The sequence below is a fragment of the Drosophila bipectinata genome, chromosome XL, assembly GCF_030179905.1.
Source record: "Drosophila bipectinata strain 14024-0381.07 chromosome XL, DbipHiC1v2, whole genome shotgun sequence".
Taxonomy (NCBI): domain Eukaryota; kingdom Metazoa; phylum Arthropoda; class Insecta; order Diptera; family Drosophilidae; genus Drosophila; species Drosophila bipectinata.
In genome coordinates this window covers 5155506-5174153 of record NC_091734.1, presented here as the reverse complement: position 1 = coordinate 5174153, position 18648 = coordinate 5155506, and the positions used below count along the sequence as shown (strand labels likewise).

Below are 18648 nucleotides of genomic sequence, written 5' to 3'. Positions count from 1 at the left end.
TTCTTCATCTTTGTCTGTAATTTTCGGTTTTTTTTTTTTTTTCTTTTTGCGAGTCGTGTGCCACCGTGTGTCTAGCTTTTAGTTGATGTAATTGTGTGGCACTCGGGCCCCTGCCTGTTGCATAATCCACAGGCAGCCAAGGTCACACCTGCCACGTCGATCGAGTTATAATTTCGCCGATTTGCGACTTGTGCGAGACGCCCAGTAATTGGCAGCAAATTGCCAGAGATCTAATCCATCCACCGCCCATGGTAAAAGTTTGGCCCAGAAAGCCCCAAATATCATAAATAACCACAAAGAGCCGACTCGGTGGGCGAGTAGTCATCATCATAGCGGCATTACACGGTCTAGACTTTGGGGCATTGGGTCTTGAATTCCCAGACCCCCCAGTCGGTGGTAATGGAGGAGAGTGTGTGGGAAGACCTTTCCAATATTAGCAAGTTAAGTATATATTATAATTTTATAAAAAAAAAATATATAAATGTTGTTTTATTTCTGAGGTTTCAAACCTTAAACTCTTGAAAGTAAGTACAAAAAAAAAATAAAATAAGAACTATGATTAAGACTTAGTCTTTAGACCTTTAAGACCTTACTAGATTATAGATATTACTTGGCGATAGATAGACATAACCCAGAGGAGTATTTCCTGATCCTGATCCTGATCCTGATCTCTCAGGCTGAACCCCTCTAGGACTTTGCTCCGATCTCTCTGCCACTCTGTAAGGATGGGCATGGAAAGGAGGTTCTAGCTGTTGTGGATGTTGCTGCTGTTCGGGACTCTCCTGGACTTCGTTGTCCACCTCATCGTCCGTGTAGCCGGCAAAGGGTGATGGCCGGAAGGGCAGAGTAAAGTGTCCTGCCTGGGGTGGAGCGGCCAGAGGATGAACTTGCAACTGCGGTGCAAATAGGCCAAAGAGGACAGGTTGCTGAGGATATTGCTGTTGCTGCTGCTGTGGATATTGCTGCTGATACTGCTCTGAATACTGCGGTTTCTGTTGTCCTTGTTGCTGATCCTGCGGCGCTGAAGGAAACGTCTGTGGACCTGTATAACCCGGACTTAGTTGTGAAACACCACTGGCCACTGGCGTAGGAACTGGTCTAGGCAGGATCAGAGGACGCCAAGGCATCGGATACAGCCAGGCAGGATGCTGGGCCTCCGGGCAACAGAAACAACAGACCAGGATCAAGACGTGGAGGTGGACAACCTTGAACATGTTGCCCAAGATTGTTGGCTTTTGCAAATGTTGGCCCCGACACTGCCGACCCACGACTATATAAGAAAGTAACTCTGATATCCGATATCCCTGGTTCCGCTGTAACTGATATCCAGTTGCCACTTCCTTTCCAGCCTCTTTCTTTTGGTTACGCAACTTGCCAATTTTCATATCACTTTTAGTTTTCAATACTATATAGTCATATTTCTTATAAGCTTAGTATTTTGAAAATTATTTAATGATTTGTTGGAAAATGAAGTTGCAATGTTGCAAGTTTGAAAATTACCATTAATGCTGGAAGAAGTCAACAAGCCATGTAACCGAACCCCAAGTTGACTGCTCTTGGTTGCCCTTCGAAGGTAATATTTTACAGTTGAGGGGGTTTTTATACTCTTCCAAGAGGTATATGGGGTTTTAGGAGTATTTTGTTAAAACTTGTCCTAATTTTTAAAGCTCATGACTTGCTTATCTTTTAAATAGAACTTTAATTTTAGCTCTTGTACTATTTGTAACTTTTGAAAGTGTATTGTAGCTTCGGTTTCTAAGAGATGTGTCTCTTTCTCTTTCATAGACTTTTATACCATCTTATAGCGGCTCTTTTGGTGTGGTTTGGTATTAAATGGTGTTAACCTTAAGTCATTGATACTATATATAGCTTACAATTGTATGACATTATATGGTATTTGATGGTATTGCTTAATCCAAAGGGGGGTTTGACTTTAGGAGAGATTTCTTGAGGAAGTCATTAATATTTGTAGTTCTTTTAAAGACCTCCTTTATAAGCGATATTTTGATAAAGATTTCTTGAGGAAACTGTCATTATAAAGCTATGGATATAAAACTTATAATTCCTAATCATTTTGGTAGACATTTCTTGAGGGAACTGGCATTATAAAGTTTTGGATTCTTCCTAATAATTTCTTATTATTTTGGTAAAGATTTCTTAAGGGAACTCGTTTTACAAGAGCGTTTTTGATAGAGATTTCTTGTGGAAACTCGCTATAAAATAAAGTAATGAATTCTTCTTAAGAATTCTATATAATTTTGATGGAGATTTCTTCAGAAAGCTCTCTTTATAAGGTCATAGATTCTTCTGAACTACCAAAAACTGCACTTTATACGTAATCTCTTCAAAGCTTATAAATTTCATAAAAATAAATACTTAAATTTTAGATTTTAACTGTATGATCCATTCCTAATCCAAAGCTAATATTAAGTACTTAAGTGAAGCTCTTTATAAAGTCTATTGATTCTCCTTGATAACTATTCTATACTAATGTATATCCTTAACCTTTTAATAGTCTTTAAAGCCTTTAGATCTTTTAAATATACATTTTTAAATGGTAGATAGTTATTTTATGAAATTATATACAATACTACTAACAATTTCTTAAAAAAACATGCTTAATATTATAAAGAAATAGCAATTCTCTCTATCAAATACCATACTAGATAATCCTCTTCTCTTTAAAGTATTCAATCTTAAGTTGCAGAATCTATAACTTTTACAAAGATGTCTTTTAAAGTTTAGATCTTTCGTTATAGTCTTTACTATATAACCCTATATATATAGTATAACCCCTGCTAGCTTTCAAGTCTCATAATTTATTAAAAAGCCCATTGACTTCCGTGTTAAAAAATTCGCCCAATGAAAATGAAAGTGGCGCCTCCATAACAATCGGCTATAACAGTTGCCCTCAGCTGTGGGCAGTTGTTGCTGATGTTGCTACTATAGTTGCTGGTTGCTGGTTGTTCGTTGCTGGTTGCTGGCTTTCGAACGACAGCTACATTTCAATTTCGATGACTCGACTTGACTTGGAAACGACTTGGATTGAAGCTTGTGATCATGACAAATAGTGTGCCAAAAAGAGAGCATAGCCGTCTGAATGTGAATGCAATATTTATTTTAATGTTGCTTCCTGCTACTGCTACTGCAGCTGCAATGAAAGTTACTGCTGTTTGTTATCATTTCAGTAAGGTATTGTTTCTGTTTTTTTTTTTTTCTTTTGGTATTTGGTTTGTTGGTTTTACCTTCACTTGTGGGGAGAGGAAGCCAAGTCAAGAACCGAAACGTCTTTAATTTGGGTCTCTAATCGCATTTAATTTGAATCAAAAACACAACCAACAGCAAACCTCATGAGAAAATTACAAAATTCTCGCAATTATCCAACGAAATCGTAATCAAATTAGCTACGATCGCATTTTGGCCAAATTAATGATGGGATTAGAGACAAGGTCATCGCAACTTCCCGTTTTCAAATGATATCATCAAGAAAAGTCTGTTAGTTTTGGATTATTTTTTAAGATTTATTTTATTTTAAAAAAAAAACTTTATTTTTATAAAAATAGGGCTCAGTTTAGATGCTTTTCTCAAGAAATGCAAACTCTGAAAATGAATAATTTTGGATGTAAAAAAAAAAAGAATAAATAATAGTAGTTTGGAATGAAATATTTAGTAATATGGAGGCTGGAACTCCCGGCTGGGATGATTCAAGCTATTGGGAGAGGAGTGGGATTGGAACTCAGACGATGGGTTTTGGGAGTGAGATTGGAACTGAGAAGAAGGGTTTTGGGAGTGAGATTGGAACTCAGAAGATTGGGAGTGTTGGGAGTACGATGGGAACTGACCTGAAGGACTCAAAGAATGGGATTGGGATTGGGAACCATGAAGATACGAAGGCGATACAGCATAGGCATTGGCGGAGTACTGCCGATTACCGGAATGCTGCTGTTGCTGCTGCTCCTGGGGATACTCCCTGTGAGTGCTCTGGGTGGAGGGCAGCTGATACGAATGGGATTGCATTTGCAAGTAACCCGAGGATGTGGATCCTCCCAGTTGCTGTTCATGGCGCTGAGATGCCGGGCCAGAGGGCGAGGTAAAGGGCACTTTACGGTAGGCATCTGGCAGGGATTGGGACAACAGACGAGTGTCCAAGGAGTCCAGGCCAATGAAGCGATCGTGCTCGGCGTCACTGGATAGGGTATAGGCTGGCACTAGTTTCGAGTTCTTGCCGGGATTGGCAAAGGTTTTGTGGCTAGAAGCATGCGCCTCGGCAGAGGGCAGTTTCTCCAGGTCGTACTCTCGGATGGGCTGCCAGAGATCTCCACGATACTGGTTTTCCTGGCCATTGTGGTGACCTTGCCAGGATTCGCCACGCTGCGAGTTCCAGGACTCTCCGCCCTTCTGTCCTTCTTGTCTTTGGTGGCCTTGGTGTCCGGAATGGGAGCTGTAGGATTCTTCCTGGTGGTTGCCTTGGTGTCCGGAATGAGAGCCGTAAGAGTCACCACGAAGGTTGCCCTGATGTCCTTGGTTGGACTGCCAGGATTCTCCGCCCAGTTGGGAGTTCCAGGACTGTCCTTTTTGGTTATCATGTTGGCCAGAATGCGACTGCCAAGACTCTCCCCTTTGGCTGCCCTGATGACCTTGGTTGGTCTGCCACGACTCTCCTCGTTGGGTTTCATACTGGACCTGGTTCGAGGGCCAGGACTCTACCTTCTGGTGGCCTTGATGTCCAGACTGGGAGTGATGTCCATGCTGTCCCTGATGGGAGTTCCAGGATTCTCCTTCGAAATGGTGGGAAGACACAGGTTCATAGGAGTGTTCGTTGTTGTGATGATGTTGCTGCTGGTATTGTCCTCCCTGGATCTGATGACCTTCATGAATCTGATGATGTGACTGCTGTCCTCCGGATATCTGATGTCCCTGAGAGACACCCTGGGAGAAGACCGGCTGCCAGGCCTGCTCCTTGCCGCCCTGCTGCCTCTGTTCCTGGTAGTGCTGGGAGTTATAGGGTCCATTGTAACCATTCTGCTGATGATCCTGATGCTCCTGATGATGTTCTGGCTGCTCCACCGGCAAGTACTTGTGGGCGGGTCCATTGTATCGATAGCCATTCCGGTTATTGTTGTGCAACTGCTGATGTCCACCGCCGCCGGCAACAACTACCGCTTCCAGGGCGTGTATCCCCAAGAGGGCAACTAACACGAATATCTGTGAATAATAATTTAATATTTAAGATGAACTAGCCAAGGATTAGTTAGTAATGTAGTAGGCTTACCTGACAAGCTCTGAGCTTCATGGTTTGGCGTGTGATTGGAGGGCTGAGTGCTGAGTGAGCAATGGCTAGTTGTGGCCAAAACAAATAGTTTTTATACCCAAAACCCGGCCGAACGCCCGGGCAACGCCAACAATGATCTATGATCTTGAATAATCTGTGCGTGAGCGTTGATGGAATTGGAGCCACAAACAAAAAAAAAACTATATATAAGATATAAAATATATATAATTGTATGAAAAAAAAAGACAATGTTGCAGGTGTACTGGCGATAAATCGGCCAAATCTCACGTAACTCTTCATTTGAGGCGACTATTTTCTCTATTTACACACCATTTGTAAGTGAATCTTTAGTTAAATCAAGTTCACCGGAAATGTAATGAACTTGGCATTTAGTTTTGGCTTAGTTCTACTCTGGAAGAGACTTGGAATTAATTAAAATTAAAGTAAAATAAGGTTTTGGTTTATTTTTTTGTTAAAATTACACAATTCGAGGCTGAATCTGTGCATCTTTTTTTTGGGGATTTTTGGTAAGTGTGGGTGGTTTAACATATTTAATTATATCATTTATGTATTTATGAATTTTTTTTATTTTTTGTTTCAATGAAAGCGAAATACAAAGCAAAACAAAAGAGTAATGAGAGTAAAAAATGAAATATAAAATAAAAGAAAGAAAAGAAAACTATCATAATAATGGGCAGCACTTGTTTTTTGGGCCTATGTTATTTGTTTATTAAATTTTTAAAAAAGATTATTAATAGTTATTATATCTATTTTATGATAAATATTACAGGGCAAGTCCTTTCTAAAAGACCAAGGGACGCTTTTAGAGAGAGAGTTCTTACCTAGAAGAAGTATAGAAACTTCTTAATAAGAAGTTCTTATACAGAGATCCTTGCAGTCCCTACCATAAGACCCTAATGATATATTCCTAAAGATAAGGATTTAAATTAAGATTTTAGATCTAAAATTCTATTTTTTTTTGGGAAATAAGTTTCATTATTAAGCTTTATCGTTAAGTCTCTCTTTCCATTTTAAATATCCAACACAAGAACCTCTAATTAAAACTACTTTTTTTTAACTTTATTATTTATTAATTTATTTACTTGTTTAATTGCATAATTTGTTTTCGTTTTTCTATTAAATAAATAATCATACTTAGACTTAGAATTAGCTTCATAACTGACAACACACTGATTAACAACAACAACACAAAAAAAAAAACACAATAGCATATACATATTATAACCAAGCACTTGGACATGTGTGGCCTACAAAATCAGCTATTAGGGGGGGCTATGGGGTTAAGGGTTAATGACCAGGGAGGTCAACTATTTGGGTGGCGGTCTCAGGGCCAAGCTGGCTTCCAGATCCTTGACCTCCGATCCTCGCAGCTGCTTCTTGATAGCCTCCTGACGGGGATGAACGCCACCGCCGCGCTTACCCCGCTTCCCACCCACCACAGCAGTGGCCACGGCCACACTAGAACCTCCACCTCCTCCTCCTCCGCCTCCGCCTCCTTGACCCGATTGTCCTGGCCTTAGCTTATAGGTGTGTTGGTATCCATATCCCTCTGGATTATTATTAAACTTTGGACTATAGCTATCGTATTCCAGACTACTGCCGCCATGTTTGTGGGCGTGTGAGTGGGTGTGGCCGTGGCCATGATGCTGGCCATGGTGGGCGGCATGGTTGTGCGTGTGGGCGTGGTTTAGACGCAACGGTTGCTGTTGTTGTTGTTGCTGTTCCAGCCAAGGATCATGATCCTCTAGAGGTTCCTTTTTCAAAAGGTAATGATAGGGATAACCCTCCTCATTTAGGATTAGTTTCGATTCATTGGGATCCACTTCCTCGACTTCCGGTTCGGCAAAGTATCCGGAATAGCCCTTATAGTCCGGATGAAGATTTTCGTTGGAATTCTTCAACTTGTGACGATATTCCTGCAGAGCCGCCTCTTTGCTTTTGTAGGGCAGTGAGTTGATGTCATGATAGATTTCTGAATTGAAGTACAGCTTGTGGGGCTTCTGATCCTCTCGAGAATCTCGTTCCCTTTCCCTCTCCCTCTCCCTTTCTCTTTCTACTCTTTCGGGAGTGGGCACCACATGCGATAGATCGAATTCTTCGATATTCTTGAGGGCCGCTCCATGATCAAAGTGCTCGGCACTTTTTAGTGGCAAAGTATAGGGCTTGGAGACTGTTTTCACTGTAGCCGTTTGCAGCGGAGCTCTCGTCTTGATTTTATAGATGAATTCCACATTGGGTGATAGTTCATCGACTGGAAGATCTGGAGCCTGATAGGCGGTTTCCGTTTCCGATTGAAAATGTTGCAGGGGCTTCTGGCTGGAAACTGATGGGGAGTTCCTCAACTTCGCAGTAATACCCACATTCTGATGATGTACTGTCTGATGATGATGCTGGGGCTGGTGATAGACCTGCTGATGTTGATGTTGATGCTGATGTTGATGATGGGTCTGTGATTGCTGTTGTTTCTGGGGCGGTGGTGCTGTGTACTTGGGTCTCACTGTACTGCTGCTATAGCGCTTTTCTTCAGAGATTCCCCCAGAAATTCCACCTGAAATCCCATTGGATATCCCATTCGATTGCGTTTTGTAATAGGTCTTGGTTATTTGCTGAACTGGCGAGGGCGGTGGTGGTGGTGGCGGCGGTGGTGTGGCCGGTTCTTGGGGTGTACTGATTATTTTACCCTCCGCCTCCAGCTCTTTCATATACTTGATCACCGACTTCTCGATCTGTTTCATTATTTCCGACTTGGGGATCTCTGTGGAGGCGGAAACTCGTACCTTTTCTTCGGCCTCGGCCTCCAGGTTGCGGTAGATCGTGGGCGGTTGGTAGGGCTGGTAGTTGTAGCTGTTGTACTTGGGACGATAGTGCCGTTCGATGTCCTCCTGAACGGGTATATGTACGTCGCCTTCGGTGGAAGCCTCATATAGCTCGTAGCTCCGAGTCACAGGATCCTTTTCGTAGACGGGAGCCGGTGCCAGGGCGGGTGAGGGTGGCGAGGAATGAGGTGAACCCGGGGACGAGGATGATGCAGCAGCAGAGGCAGGAGCTCCTCCCAGGATCAGAGCCTGGTGTTCTAGGATTTCCCGCTCTCTCTCCCTGTGTTCGTTGTAGCTCCTTTGGGTGGAGGACGAGGGCAGGTCCTTTGGTGCTTGGAGGTGATTTGGCGCAGGACTCTTCACCGGAACCGGTGGCTGCTTGTAGGCCAGCTTGATGGCATTGGCCACGTACTCCGCCGCCGACTGAGAGTCCTCCAGGTTGACAGGACCTGCAGATCCTCCAGAACCCGAGGCTGCCGTCGTTGTGCTTAAGATCAGTTTCGGATGCGACTCATGCTCCGGTCTCACGAGATTCAGCTCCACATGGCCGTAGTTGAAATCTTAAAATAAATATATTAATTATTAAATATTTAACCATTTCATCACATACTTTTGGGCATTTCTGTTTTATATATTTATTAAAACGTGCTTTTAGTTTAAAGTTTTAAAATAAAATGTAGATCTACAAGGTTCTTTGGGGTAATCTGTGGAGTTCCCCATATACGCCCTCTTCGTGTCTATATCTCTGCCAATTCTAATCCGATTCTCAAGAGGAATACCTTAAACGATTTGTGACCTTAAACGATTCTACACTAATCTGCATCAGAATCTGGAGACGAAATATTTTTTGGATTTTTTTCCATTTTTTGTGGGGAGACCCCTGCAAAATCCAGGATTTCCACATAGGGCCCCTCCCGAAGGCTTTATCTCTGCCAATTCTCATCCGATTCTCAAGAGGAATACCTTAAACGATTTGTGGAGTGATTTTGCACTAATCTGCATCAAAAGCTGGAGACGAAATATTTTTTGGATTTTTTTCCATTTTTTGTGGGGAGACCCCTGCAAAATCCAGGATTTCCACATAGGGCCCCTCCCGAAGGCTATATCTCTGCCAATTCTCATTTGATTCTCAAGAGGAATACCTTAAACGATTTGTGGAGTGATTCTCCACTAATCTGCATCAAAATATGGAGACGAAATATTTTTTGGATTTTTTTCCATTTTTTGTGGGGAGACCCCTGCAAAATCCAGGATTTCCACATAGGGCCCCTCCCGAAGGCTATATCTCTGCCAATTCTTATCCGATTCTCAAGAGGAATACCTTAAACGATTTGTGGAGTGATTCTGCACTAATCTGCATCAAAATCTGGAGAAGAAATATTTTTTGGATTTTTTTCCATTTTTTGTGGGGAGACCCCTGCAAAATCCAGGATTTCCACATAGGGCCCCTCCCGAAGGCTATATCTCTGCCAATTCTCATTTGATTCTCAAGAGGAATACCTTAAACGATTTGTGGAGTGATTCTCCACTAATCTGCATCAAAATATGGAGACGAAATATTTTTTGGATTTTTTTCCATTTTTTGTGGGGAGACCCCTGCAAAATCCAGGATTTCCACATAGGGCCCCTCCCGAAGGCTATATCTCTGCCAATTCTCATCCGATTCTCAAGAGGAATACCTTAAACGATTTGTGGAGTGATTTTGCACTAATCTGCATCAAAAGCTGGAGACGAAATATTTTTTGGATTTTTTTCCATTTTTTATGGGGAGACCCCTGCGAAATCCCGGATTTCCACATAGGGCCCCTGCCGATGGGCATATCTTTGCCAATTCTTAACCGATTCTTAAAAGGAATACCCTAAACGATTTGTGGAGTGATTCTGCACTAAATTGCATAAAAATCTGAAGTGGAAATATTTTTTGGATTTTTTTCCATTTTTTATGGGGAGACCCCTGCAAAATCCCGGATTTCCACATAGGGCCCCTGCCGAAGGCTATATCTTTGCCAATTCTTATCCGATTCTCAAAAGGAATACCTTAAACGATTTGTGGAGTGATTCTGCACTAATCTGCATCAAAATCTGGAGACGAAATATTTTTTGGATTTTTTTCCATTTTTTGTGGGGAGACCCCTGCAAAATCCAGGATTTCCACATAGGGCCCCTCCCGAAGGCTTTATCTCTGCCAATTCTCATTTGATTCTCAAGAGGAATACCTTAAACGATTTGTGGAGTGATTCTCCACTAATCTGCATCAAAATATGGAGACGAAATATTTTTTGGATTTTTTTCCATTTTTTGTGGGGAGACCCCTGCAAAATCCAGGATTTCCACATAGGGCCCCTCCCGAAGGCTATATCTCTGCCAATTCTCATCCGATTCTCAAGAGGAATACCTTAAACGATTTGTGGAGTGATTTTGCACTAATCTGCATCAAAAGCTGGAGACGAAATATTTTTTGGATTTTTTTCCATTTTTTATGGGGAGACCCCTGCGAAATCCCGGATTTCCACATAGGGCCCCTGCCGATGGGCATATCTTTGCCAATTCTTAACCGATTCTTAAAAGGAATACCCTAAACGATTTGTGGAGTGATTCTGCACTAAATTGCATAAAAATCTGAAGTGGAAATATTTTTTGGATTTTTTTCCATTTTTTATGGGGAGACCCCTGCAAAATCCCGGATTTCCACATAGGGCCCCTGCCGAAGGCTATATCTTTGCCAATTCTTATCCGATTCTCAAAAGGAATACCTTAAACGATTTGTGGAGTGATTCTCCACTAATCTGCATCAAAATATGGAGACGAAATATTTTTTGGATTTTTTTCCATTTTTTGTGGGGAGACCCCTGCAAAATCCAGGATTTCCACATAGGGCCCCTCCCGAAGGCTATATCTCTGCCAATTCTCATCCGATTCTCAAGAGGAATACCTTAAACGATTTGTGGAGTGATTTTGCACTAATCTGCATCAAAAGCTGGAGACGAAATATTTTTTGGATTTTTTTCCATTTTTTATGGGGAGACCCCTGCGAAATCCCGGATTTCCACATAGGGCCCCTGCCGATGGGCATATCTTTGCCAATTCTTAACCGATTCTTAAAAGGAATACCCTAAACGATTTGTGGAGTGATTCTGCACTAAATTGCATAAAAATCTGAAGTGGAAATATTTTTTGGATTTTTTTCCATTTTTTATGGGGAGACCCCTGCAAAATCCCGGATTTCCACATAGAGCCCCTGCCGAAGGCTATATCTTTGCCAATTCTTAACCGATTCTCAAAAGGAATACCTTAAACGATTTGTGGAGTGATTTTGCACTAATCTGCATCAAAATCTGGAGACGAAATATTTTTTGGATTTTTTTCCATTTTTTATGGGGAGACCCCTGCGAAATCCCGGATTTCCACATAGGGCCCCTGCCGATGGGCATATCTTTGCCAATTCTTAACCGATTCTTAAAAGGAATACCCTAAACGATTTGTGGAGTGATTCTGCACTAAATTGCATAAAAATCTGAAGTGGAAATATTTTTTGGATTTTTTTCCATTTTTTATGGGGAGACCCCTGCAAAATCCCGGATTTCCACATAGGGCCCCTGCCGAAGGCTATATCTTTGCCAATTCTTATCCGATTCTCAAAAGGAATACCTTAAACGATTTGTGGAGTGATTCTGCACTAATCTGCATCAAAATCTGGAGACGAAATATTTTTTGGATTTTTTTCCATTTTTTGTGGGGAGACCCCTGCAAAATCCAGGATTTCCACATAGGGCCCCTCCCGAAGGCTTTATCTCTGCCAATTCTCATTTGATTCTCAAGAGGAATACCTTAAACGATTTGTGGAGTGATTCTCCACTAATCTGCATCAAAATATGGAGACGAAATATTTTTTGGATTTTTTTCCATTTTTTGTGGGGAGACCCCTGCAAAATCCAGGATTTCCACATAGGGCCCCTCCCGAAGGCTATATCTCTGCCAATTCTCATCCGATTCTCAAGAGGAATACCTTAAACGATTTGTGGAGTGATTTTGCACTAATCTGCATCAAAAGCTGGAGACGAAATATTTTTTGGATTTTTTTCCATTTTTTATGGGGAGACCCCTGCGAAATCCCGGATTTCCACATAGGGCCCCTGCCGATGGGCATATCTTTGCCAATTCTTAACCGATTCTTAAAAGGAATACCCTAAACGATTTGTGGAGTGATTCTGCACTAAATTGCATAAAAATCTGAAGTGGAAATATTTTTTGGATTTTTTTCCATTTTTTATGGGGAGACCCCTGCAAAATCCCGGATTTCCACATAGAGCCCCTGCCGAAGGCTATATCTTTGCCAATTCTTAACCGATTCTCAAAAGGAATACCTTAAACGATTTGTGGAGTGATTTTGCACTAATCTGCATCAAAATCTGGAGACGAAATATTTTTTGGATTTTTTTCCATTTTTTGTGGGGAGACCCCTGAAAAATCCCGGATTTCCACATATCGACCATGCCAGAGGCTATATCTCTGCCAATTCTCATCCGATTCTCAAGAGGAATACCTTTACTTAATCCTGAAGCCCAAAGGTATTCAATTCCTTCAAAATATTCCCGTATTTCTTACAAACCTTTGTTGGGAGCTTCTTTGGTTCTGCTTTGAAGTACGGATCCCCTCCTGGAGTAGGGCCTGTTATCATCGGATGCTCGTCGACTGGCAGCTAGGGCCAGTTGATCAGGAACGGATTTATCGCTGGTGTCCTCCAGGGAAGCTGCACTGGCTCCGCCAGCCCGACGCCGGTTGTGGCCCGAAGTGCCAGAGGTCACAGAGACGGCACTGCTCAGGGTCAGGATCTAAGAAACAAGGAGTGTTATGTTTTATAAACAATAATAAATATTTTTGTCTTAATCGGAGAGCCTATTGGCCAATGCTAATGACCACAGCTGGTAGCGCTCGGCCACTTGCTTTTAGGCCCATTTATTTGTACCCACTTTGCAATTAAACTAATTAAACTTAGCCAACTCACTTTCGCTTTTCGCGAGAGAGAGAGAAACGGGAGGGTAATGGGAGGGGATGGCAAGAGATGACTGACGGCTCGATTTTTGTTTGATTGAAGCTGGTGTTTAGTTGGCCAAGTTCAATGGCCCAAAATGGCCGAAAGAGGGCAATGAAACATCAGCATGGAATGCAGCAGAGACTCTGGCACGCAATCTTGTTGTTATAAGGGGAGGTGCAGAGAGGGTTGTTGTTTATTTTTATATAATATTTATAAAATATATATCACTTATACGATTTTTTAAGGTCTATTCTATAAAGTCTAAGCCATTTAATAGTTTTAATTGTGTTTCCCAAATTAATTTACTCCTTTCTGCATCCTTGATCGTTGATTTTATAAGAAAGTGTCCCAATTCTTAGTATATTAAGCTCGTTCTAATGATTTAAATGTTATATCTTGTTTTATTTAAGTTTAGTTGAGGAATATACTTGAATTTAAATTTTTTTAGACTAAATATTAGTTAAAAAATTATATTTTTTGTTAAAAAGTTTCGGTATTTAAGTTCTTAGTCTGAAAAAAATATTTCTCCTAGAGGGAAGTTTCTTGAAAAACGCTGGTTTTGAAAAGCTCTTGGAAAATATTTGGAGCCCAAAATGCAATTTTGAAAAATATTTTTAATATTATATTTTACCATATCTTCTTGAATGAGTAGCTGATTTTTATTATATTTTTCTATATATTGAATTATTGAATATAAGATTAATTTTAGAAAACTCATAGACATTATATTGAGGTAACTTGAAGAGTTGAAATAAAAGTTAAGAAAGAATATTTCTATTCACTTTTGGATCTTAAAACACATCTTATGTGTTTTTTATTATTAGAAGTGGTCTTTAAATGATTTCTTTATATTATTTTAAATTTTCAAAGCAATTTTTTAAATATTAAGTGTTTTAGAAGCACATCTTGGTAGGTTTTGGTTTATTCCTTCAAACTTTAGTTCCCTTATAGCTTAAAAGAATATTTTCAGAATTTCAAAGAAAAGGTTTTTCAAAATAGTAACACTCAAAAAAATAACAGAATATTATTTCCTCTTTTCATATTTTGGAAAATCACTTCACTTGATCACAAATACACAGTAAAAAAACAAACATAAGAAGTAATCCTTTTTTTTTGGGAGCTTTATCCTTTCGGTTTTGAAAGATACTTACGGCTAGCACTAGACAGATGCCCCATTGCAGCCGGTATTGCAAGAGGGGATGTGGCAGCTGGCATCGGGGGGGACGTGATGCTGTTGGTGCGGCATGGTGATGCTGCGGCTTTTTTTTGTGGCAAGACGCGGACATGGTGGCGCGTCAGAGACTCGGATGGAATTGTTGGCGGCCAGCTGGCGAGGTGCGGCTTTTATAATGATGCGGACCGTTGCAGCGGAAAATTTATGCGAATTTGCGGCCCAAAGAAAAGCACCAACACAGAAAGAGAAAGAAAGAGGTAGAAAGAAATAGAAAGAGTGGAGGGGCAATGTGGCAGATCGCTTCACTTTCGATGACAATTCAAATCGTAATAAGACAACACTGCGTATGCGTGATAAGTTTACAAAAAGAGACAGCAACAGACTGAGAGAAAGAGAAAGATGTGGCTAATGTGGAGGGAGGGGACAGGAGGGGTGGACAACTGGTTTAGTTGGCTTTAGTGGCTCTCAGTTTCGATTTTAGCCACTTTGATGGCCAATTAAGCCAACAGCCAGGCCAAACAAACGAACAAATACACACGGCTTATGGTTCAATGAAATGGTTTTTGGCGAGGAGGCCGGAGAGGAGAGGAGCTGGCTGGCAGGTGGTAGGGGTTTACCCGGGCTCGTAACACCCGTAATTGACTTGTAAAATCCTCAATAGCCTCAAAGCATTTATTGTTATAAACGACAAATTAAAATTATGCCCCCAAGGGGCTTCAAGCAGTGAACTAACCCAGTATCGCCACTAATAATTGGGGAAATGTTTATCGAAATGCTTTCTTTTGTGTTACTTTGTTGAGAGTTTGTAGGGGACTAGTGCTTTAAATGTTTTATATTTGGTTTTATTTTGGAGGGTAAGATGAGTAAGATGGTTAGGTTCTGTATAGGCAGGATCTAGATCTCTGTAATTAAGATATACGTAGATAGGAAAAATCTAGTTTTCTAGGATCTAGATTCTAGAAGGTTATAGATCTGAATAGTTAGGATCTGTATATTTGGGATCTGGGTATTTAGAGATCAAGATAGTTAGGATTTGAATAGATAGGATCTATATGGTAAGGATCTAGATTAGGATCTGATAGTTAGGATCTTTATAAATAAGGTTTAGACATTTAGGATCTAGATAGTTAAAATCTTGATAACAAAGATGTAAATAGTAAGGATCTGGAAGGTTATAGATCTAAACAATTAGGATTAGGACTTGGGATCTGGATAGTTAGAGATCAAGATAGATAGGATCTAGATGATTCAAACTTAGAGTTATTTAAGATCTATTGGGATTGGAAGTATCTAAAGTTTTAGGATCTAGATAGTTAAGATCTGGAACATTAAAATCTAGATAATTAGGATCTAACTTCTATAATATGAAAGGTTATATAGATTTTATCAGTTTATTGTTTAGATTATTTTACATATATTATTTTGTTTTCATTATAGAGTTACTAGAAAGAGTTTGTTTAGTGCCTAAAAGAAAGATGATACTTTTAGAAAGATATAATCTATCATCTAGATGATAAAAAAATTCTTATAAAAGGTTTTAACTTATTTATATGTGGTTTATATTTAATTTATTATATTTACCTTATATTTTATGATTATAATCTTTTATAAAAAGCCAAATTAAATACTTTGAGGGCATTACCTGAAGTATTAGCCTGAAGCCCGGGCTAAATTAGCAAAAAACCACTAGAGAAATTCCCAAAACCGCCAAGGGAGATGGTTTTAAGATGAGATGATGATGTTTTTTTTTAGAGCCAGTGGTGGATTTTTTTTTCGGTGGTATCTGTTTCAAAGCCCGATGGTGTCTGTGGCTTCATGGTCACTGATTCAGTGCATAATAATTAACAAGGAGCCAAGCAGAGCTGTAAAAATAGCAAAAAAAAAAAGGAAAAATGTTCACTAGCCAAGATTTATGATCATTTTAAACAGAGTTGGAGTTTCTCAGTGCCAAAAAAAAGCCACAAAAAAACGGATTTTAATTTCGATAAAGAGATTCATACAAAAAACGGGAAAAAAGAAAGGGGGTATCCCTATTAATGGACTTGGAATTGCATTCGCCCATCTAATTAATTTTCTTGACGTGCTTTGGAAGAGATATCTTTATGGCAGACAGCCTGGCTCACAGGGCGTATGATTTATATTTTAATATTCGATACCGATACCCTGAATTGAAACTGAAACCGAAATTGAAACACAAACACTTGCCACACTTAACAAAGCTAACGATAATGGCCATAATAATAAAAGCGAAACAATTTTCTCAGTCCACAAAACAAAACAAAAGCCTATCACAAAACTGAAAAAAAACCTAAAAAAGCAGAAAAAACTAAAAAAGCAATAGCTGCCAAAGCGTTTCGGCCTCTCAAAACATGTATGAAGATCAACAACCTTGCCAAGCAGTCGAATGCGATTGCTATTTTTTGATATTTTTGTTACTGTTGGCTATTGCGATTCATGCCCCGTTATGTGGCAAAAACACTGATAACTGATGCCACCAAATCCACAACGAAATCCACTGAATTTTCAGCATTTCAATCAGATAACCAATGACATTTAATGATAAGCTATTTGAGCTTTAGTTTTAATGAAGTTTCAAAGTCAAAGAGGCGTAAATTATAGTTTTTAATAATATATGTTAAAAGTTTGAATAGTTTTACGAATTAGCGGACAAGAAGACTGGCGGACACACGGTCTCGCGGACAAGAAACCTTATGGAATAGGTTTCTAATAGCTCTAATAGATAAAAAGTCTTAAGGAAAAATATACTTATAGAAGGAACTCACGGTCTATTACATTTACAGAGGAATGGCAACCACAAACCTTTAAACAATTTCTTTACTTTATAAGAATTCCTTTATTTTAAAATATCACCCAAATTTATTTTATATAAATGTACCTAATATTACTCGTATTCATCCCACTGTAACTACAAATGTTACGTTTTGTGGTTCAGACTGTCTGCAGATCCCCCCTCCGCCTTTTGTTTTCCAAACAGTTTAAGTTATTAATTTTCTGGCACAGCAGTTGCAGTTGCAGTTGCCGCTCGTGGCATGTGGCATGTGGTGGTGGTTTATGGGTGCATTGTTGATGCAAGATCATCGTTTAGATCATAAAGCAGTCAGTTTTCACCACTTGATATTAGACGGAAGGGAAGTGAGCCCCAAAATGATTGATAAGATACCGGACAGGGAAGCTTTGTTTTACCTTTCTTTTAGGATGGTTTTTTTTTATTTTTTTTTATTAAGAAATAAACTTGGCAAATATCCAAAGTGACAACAATGGTACTTTCCAATTTCAACTCCAGGGCGGGGCCACAAAAAATAAAGAGTAATGTAATATGGAAAATATATTCCGGGCAGATCTCCAAGAAATTTCAGGTAATTTATTTTTTTTTTTTGGGTAAGACTTTGATAGGATCATGCAAATTGAAATGTGAATGCGAATGCATATCTTTTCAAAAAAAGAAAAAAACTTTGCGGAAGTTGGAGAGTCTCTTGTCTAAGAGACCACTTTTTTAATTCGAGTGGAAAGTCGAGAGAGACGCTGCCGCATTTCAAAATTATAGAAATTGGCACAATTTACCAGCCATTGCGGCAGCTGATTATGCTAATTGTTGGCCACAGTATCTTACTGGGATCTTTACGTAAACATTGCCCCAACATGTGGCAAGCGATGTGGCAAATGTGGCAAATGCGGCAAATACGGCAAAAGGAAGAGACAGCCGACAGCTGATTTGAAAGTGCCTTCTCCCATTGCTCGTTGAGGCTGATAATTTCCTAAATCGCTTTTGGATCACTGGAGCAATCCTAATGGTTAGGGGATTAAAATAACCTAATTTTCAAGGGGTTTGGTTTGGAATATGTTGGGGAGAAATAAAAATTATAGTATTTTTGTTTAAAAATGGATTGTTTCTTTAAATAGTCAAAGTTTAAAAGTCAATTTTTAAAGGTTTTTGTAATATTCTAGGTTTTTTCTTAAAAAAGGTCTGGACTTTTCCCTCTAAAACATTATTTTCTCTTAAAGAGATTATTATAAAGACATTTTTACTTTTGAAGGAGTATGATACTTGTATGATACTGTTTGATAGGAGAGGTATAAAAGTGTAATATCCGCTACTTTTCACTACTTTTCAGTCGTAAAACCTCTTTATCTTATAATACTCTGAGTATAAAACAAGTACTGGGTATAAAAAGTAAGAAATAATAAAAGCCAGCATTTAATATTTATACATAATTATTGTATGATACCTGTATGATACTTATATGATGCTGTATGATAGGATAAGCATAGAAAGGTGACTGTATGATACACGATACTTCTTTCTATACTT

The 18648-nt window shown here is 39.6% G+C and overlaps 3 protein-coding genes across 3 annotated transcripts; all 3 read right to left on the bottom strand.

The window, feature by feature from the left end:
• Nucleotides 1-581: 581 nt before the first annotated feature.
• LOC108124901 (uncharacterized) lies at nt 582-1214 on the bottom strand. The gene is made up of 2 exons (XM_043209795.2): nt 717-1214; nt 582-671 (listed from the first exon to the last, which is right to left on the bottom strand). The coding sequence occupies exons 1-2, from the start codon at nt 1212-1214 to the stop codon at nt 582-584; spliced, it is 588 nt and encodes a 195-aa protein (XP_043065730.2).
• Nucleotides 1215-3643: 2429 nt separating this feature from the next.
• LOC108124911 (repetin) lies at nt 3644-5366 on the bottom strand. The gene is made up of 2 exons (XM_070279696.1): nt 5273-5366; nt 3644-5205 (listed from the first exon to the last, which is right to left on the bottom strand). Exons 1-2 carry the CDS (start codon nt 5291-5293, stop codon nt 3667-3669), a joined length of 1560 nt encoding a protein of 519 aa, XP_070135797.1. The 5' UTR covers nt 5294-5366; the 3' UTR covers nt 3644-3666.
• A 1234-nt stretch (nt 5367-6600) lies between these two features.
• Nucleotides 6601-14430, bottom strand: LOC108119636 (uncharacterized). Its single transcript, XM_017232905.2, has 3 exons — nt 14296-14430; nt 12719-12941; nt 6601-8669 (listed from the first exon to the last, which is right to left on the bottom strand). Exons 1-3 carry the CDS (start codon nt 14428-14430, stop codon nt 6601-6603), a joined length of 2427 nt encoding a protein of 808 aa, XP_017088394.2.
• Between the last annotated feature and the right edge of the window lie 4218 nt (nt 14431-18648).

Excerpts from the sequence above, each read along its gene's own strand:
- LOC108124901 (XM_043209795.2), bottom strand. The coding sequence starts at position 1,214 with ATGTTCAAGGTTGTCCACCTCCACGTCTTGATCCTGGTCTGTTGTTTC. Across the intron at positions 672-716 it reads TCCATGCCCATCCTTACAGA|AGATCAGGATCAGGATCAGG; the intron begins GTGGCAGAGAGA and ends GTTCAGCCTGAG.
- LOC108124911 (XM_070279696.1), bottom strand. The coding sequence starts at position 5,293 with ATGAAGCTCAGAGCTTGTCAG. Across the intron at positions 5,206-5,272 it reads TGAAGCTCAGAGCTTGTCAG|ATATTCGTGTTAGTTGCCCT; the intron begins GTAAGCCTACTA and ends TATTATTCACAG.
- LOC108119636 (XM_017232905.2), bottom strand. The coding sequence starts at position 14,430 with ATGTCCGCGTCTTGCCACAAAAAAAAGCCGCAGCATCACCATGCCGCA. Across the intron at positions 12,942-14,295 it reads GCATCTGTCTAGTGCTAGCC|ATCCTGACCCTGAGCAGTGC; the intron begins GTAAGTATCTTT and ends CTTGTTTCTTAG. Across the intron at positions 8,670-12,718 it reads CAAAGAAGCTCCCAACAAAG|ATTTCAACTACGGCCATGTG; the intron begins GTTTGTAAGAAA and ends ATTTATTTTAAG.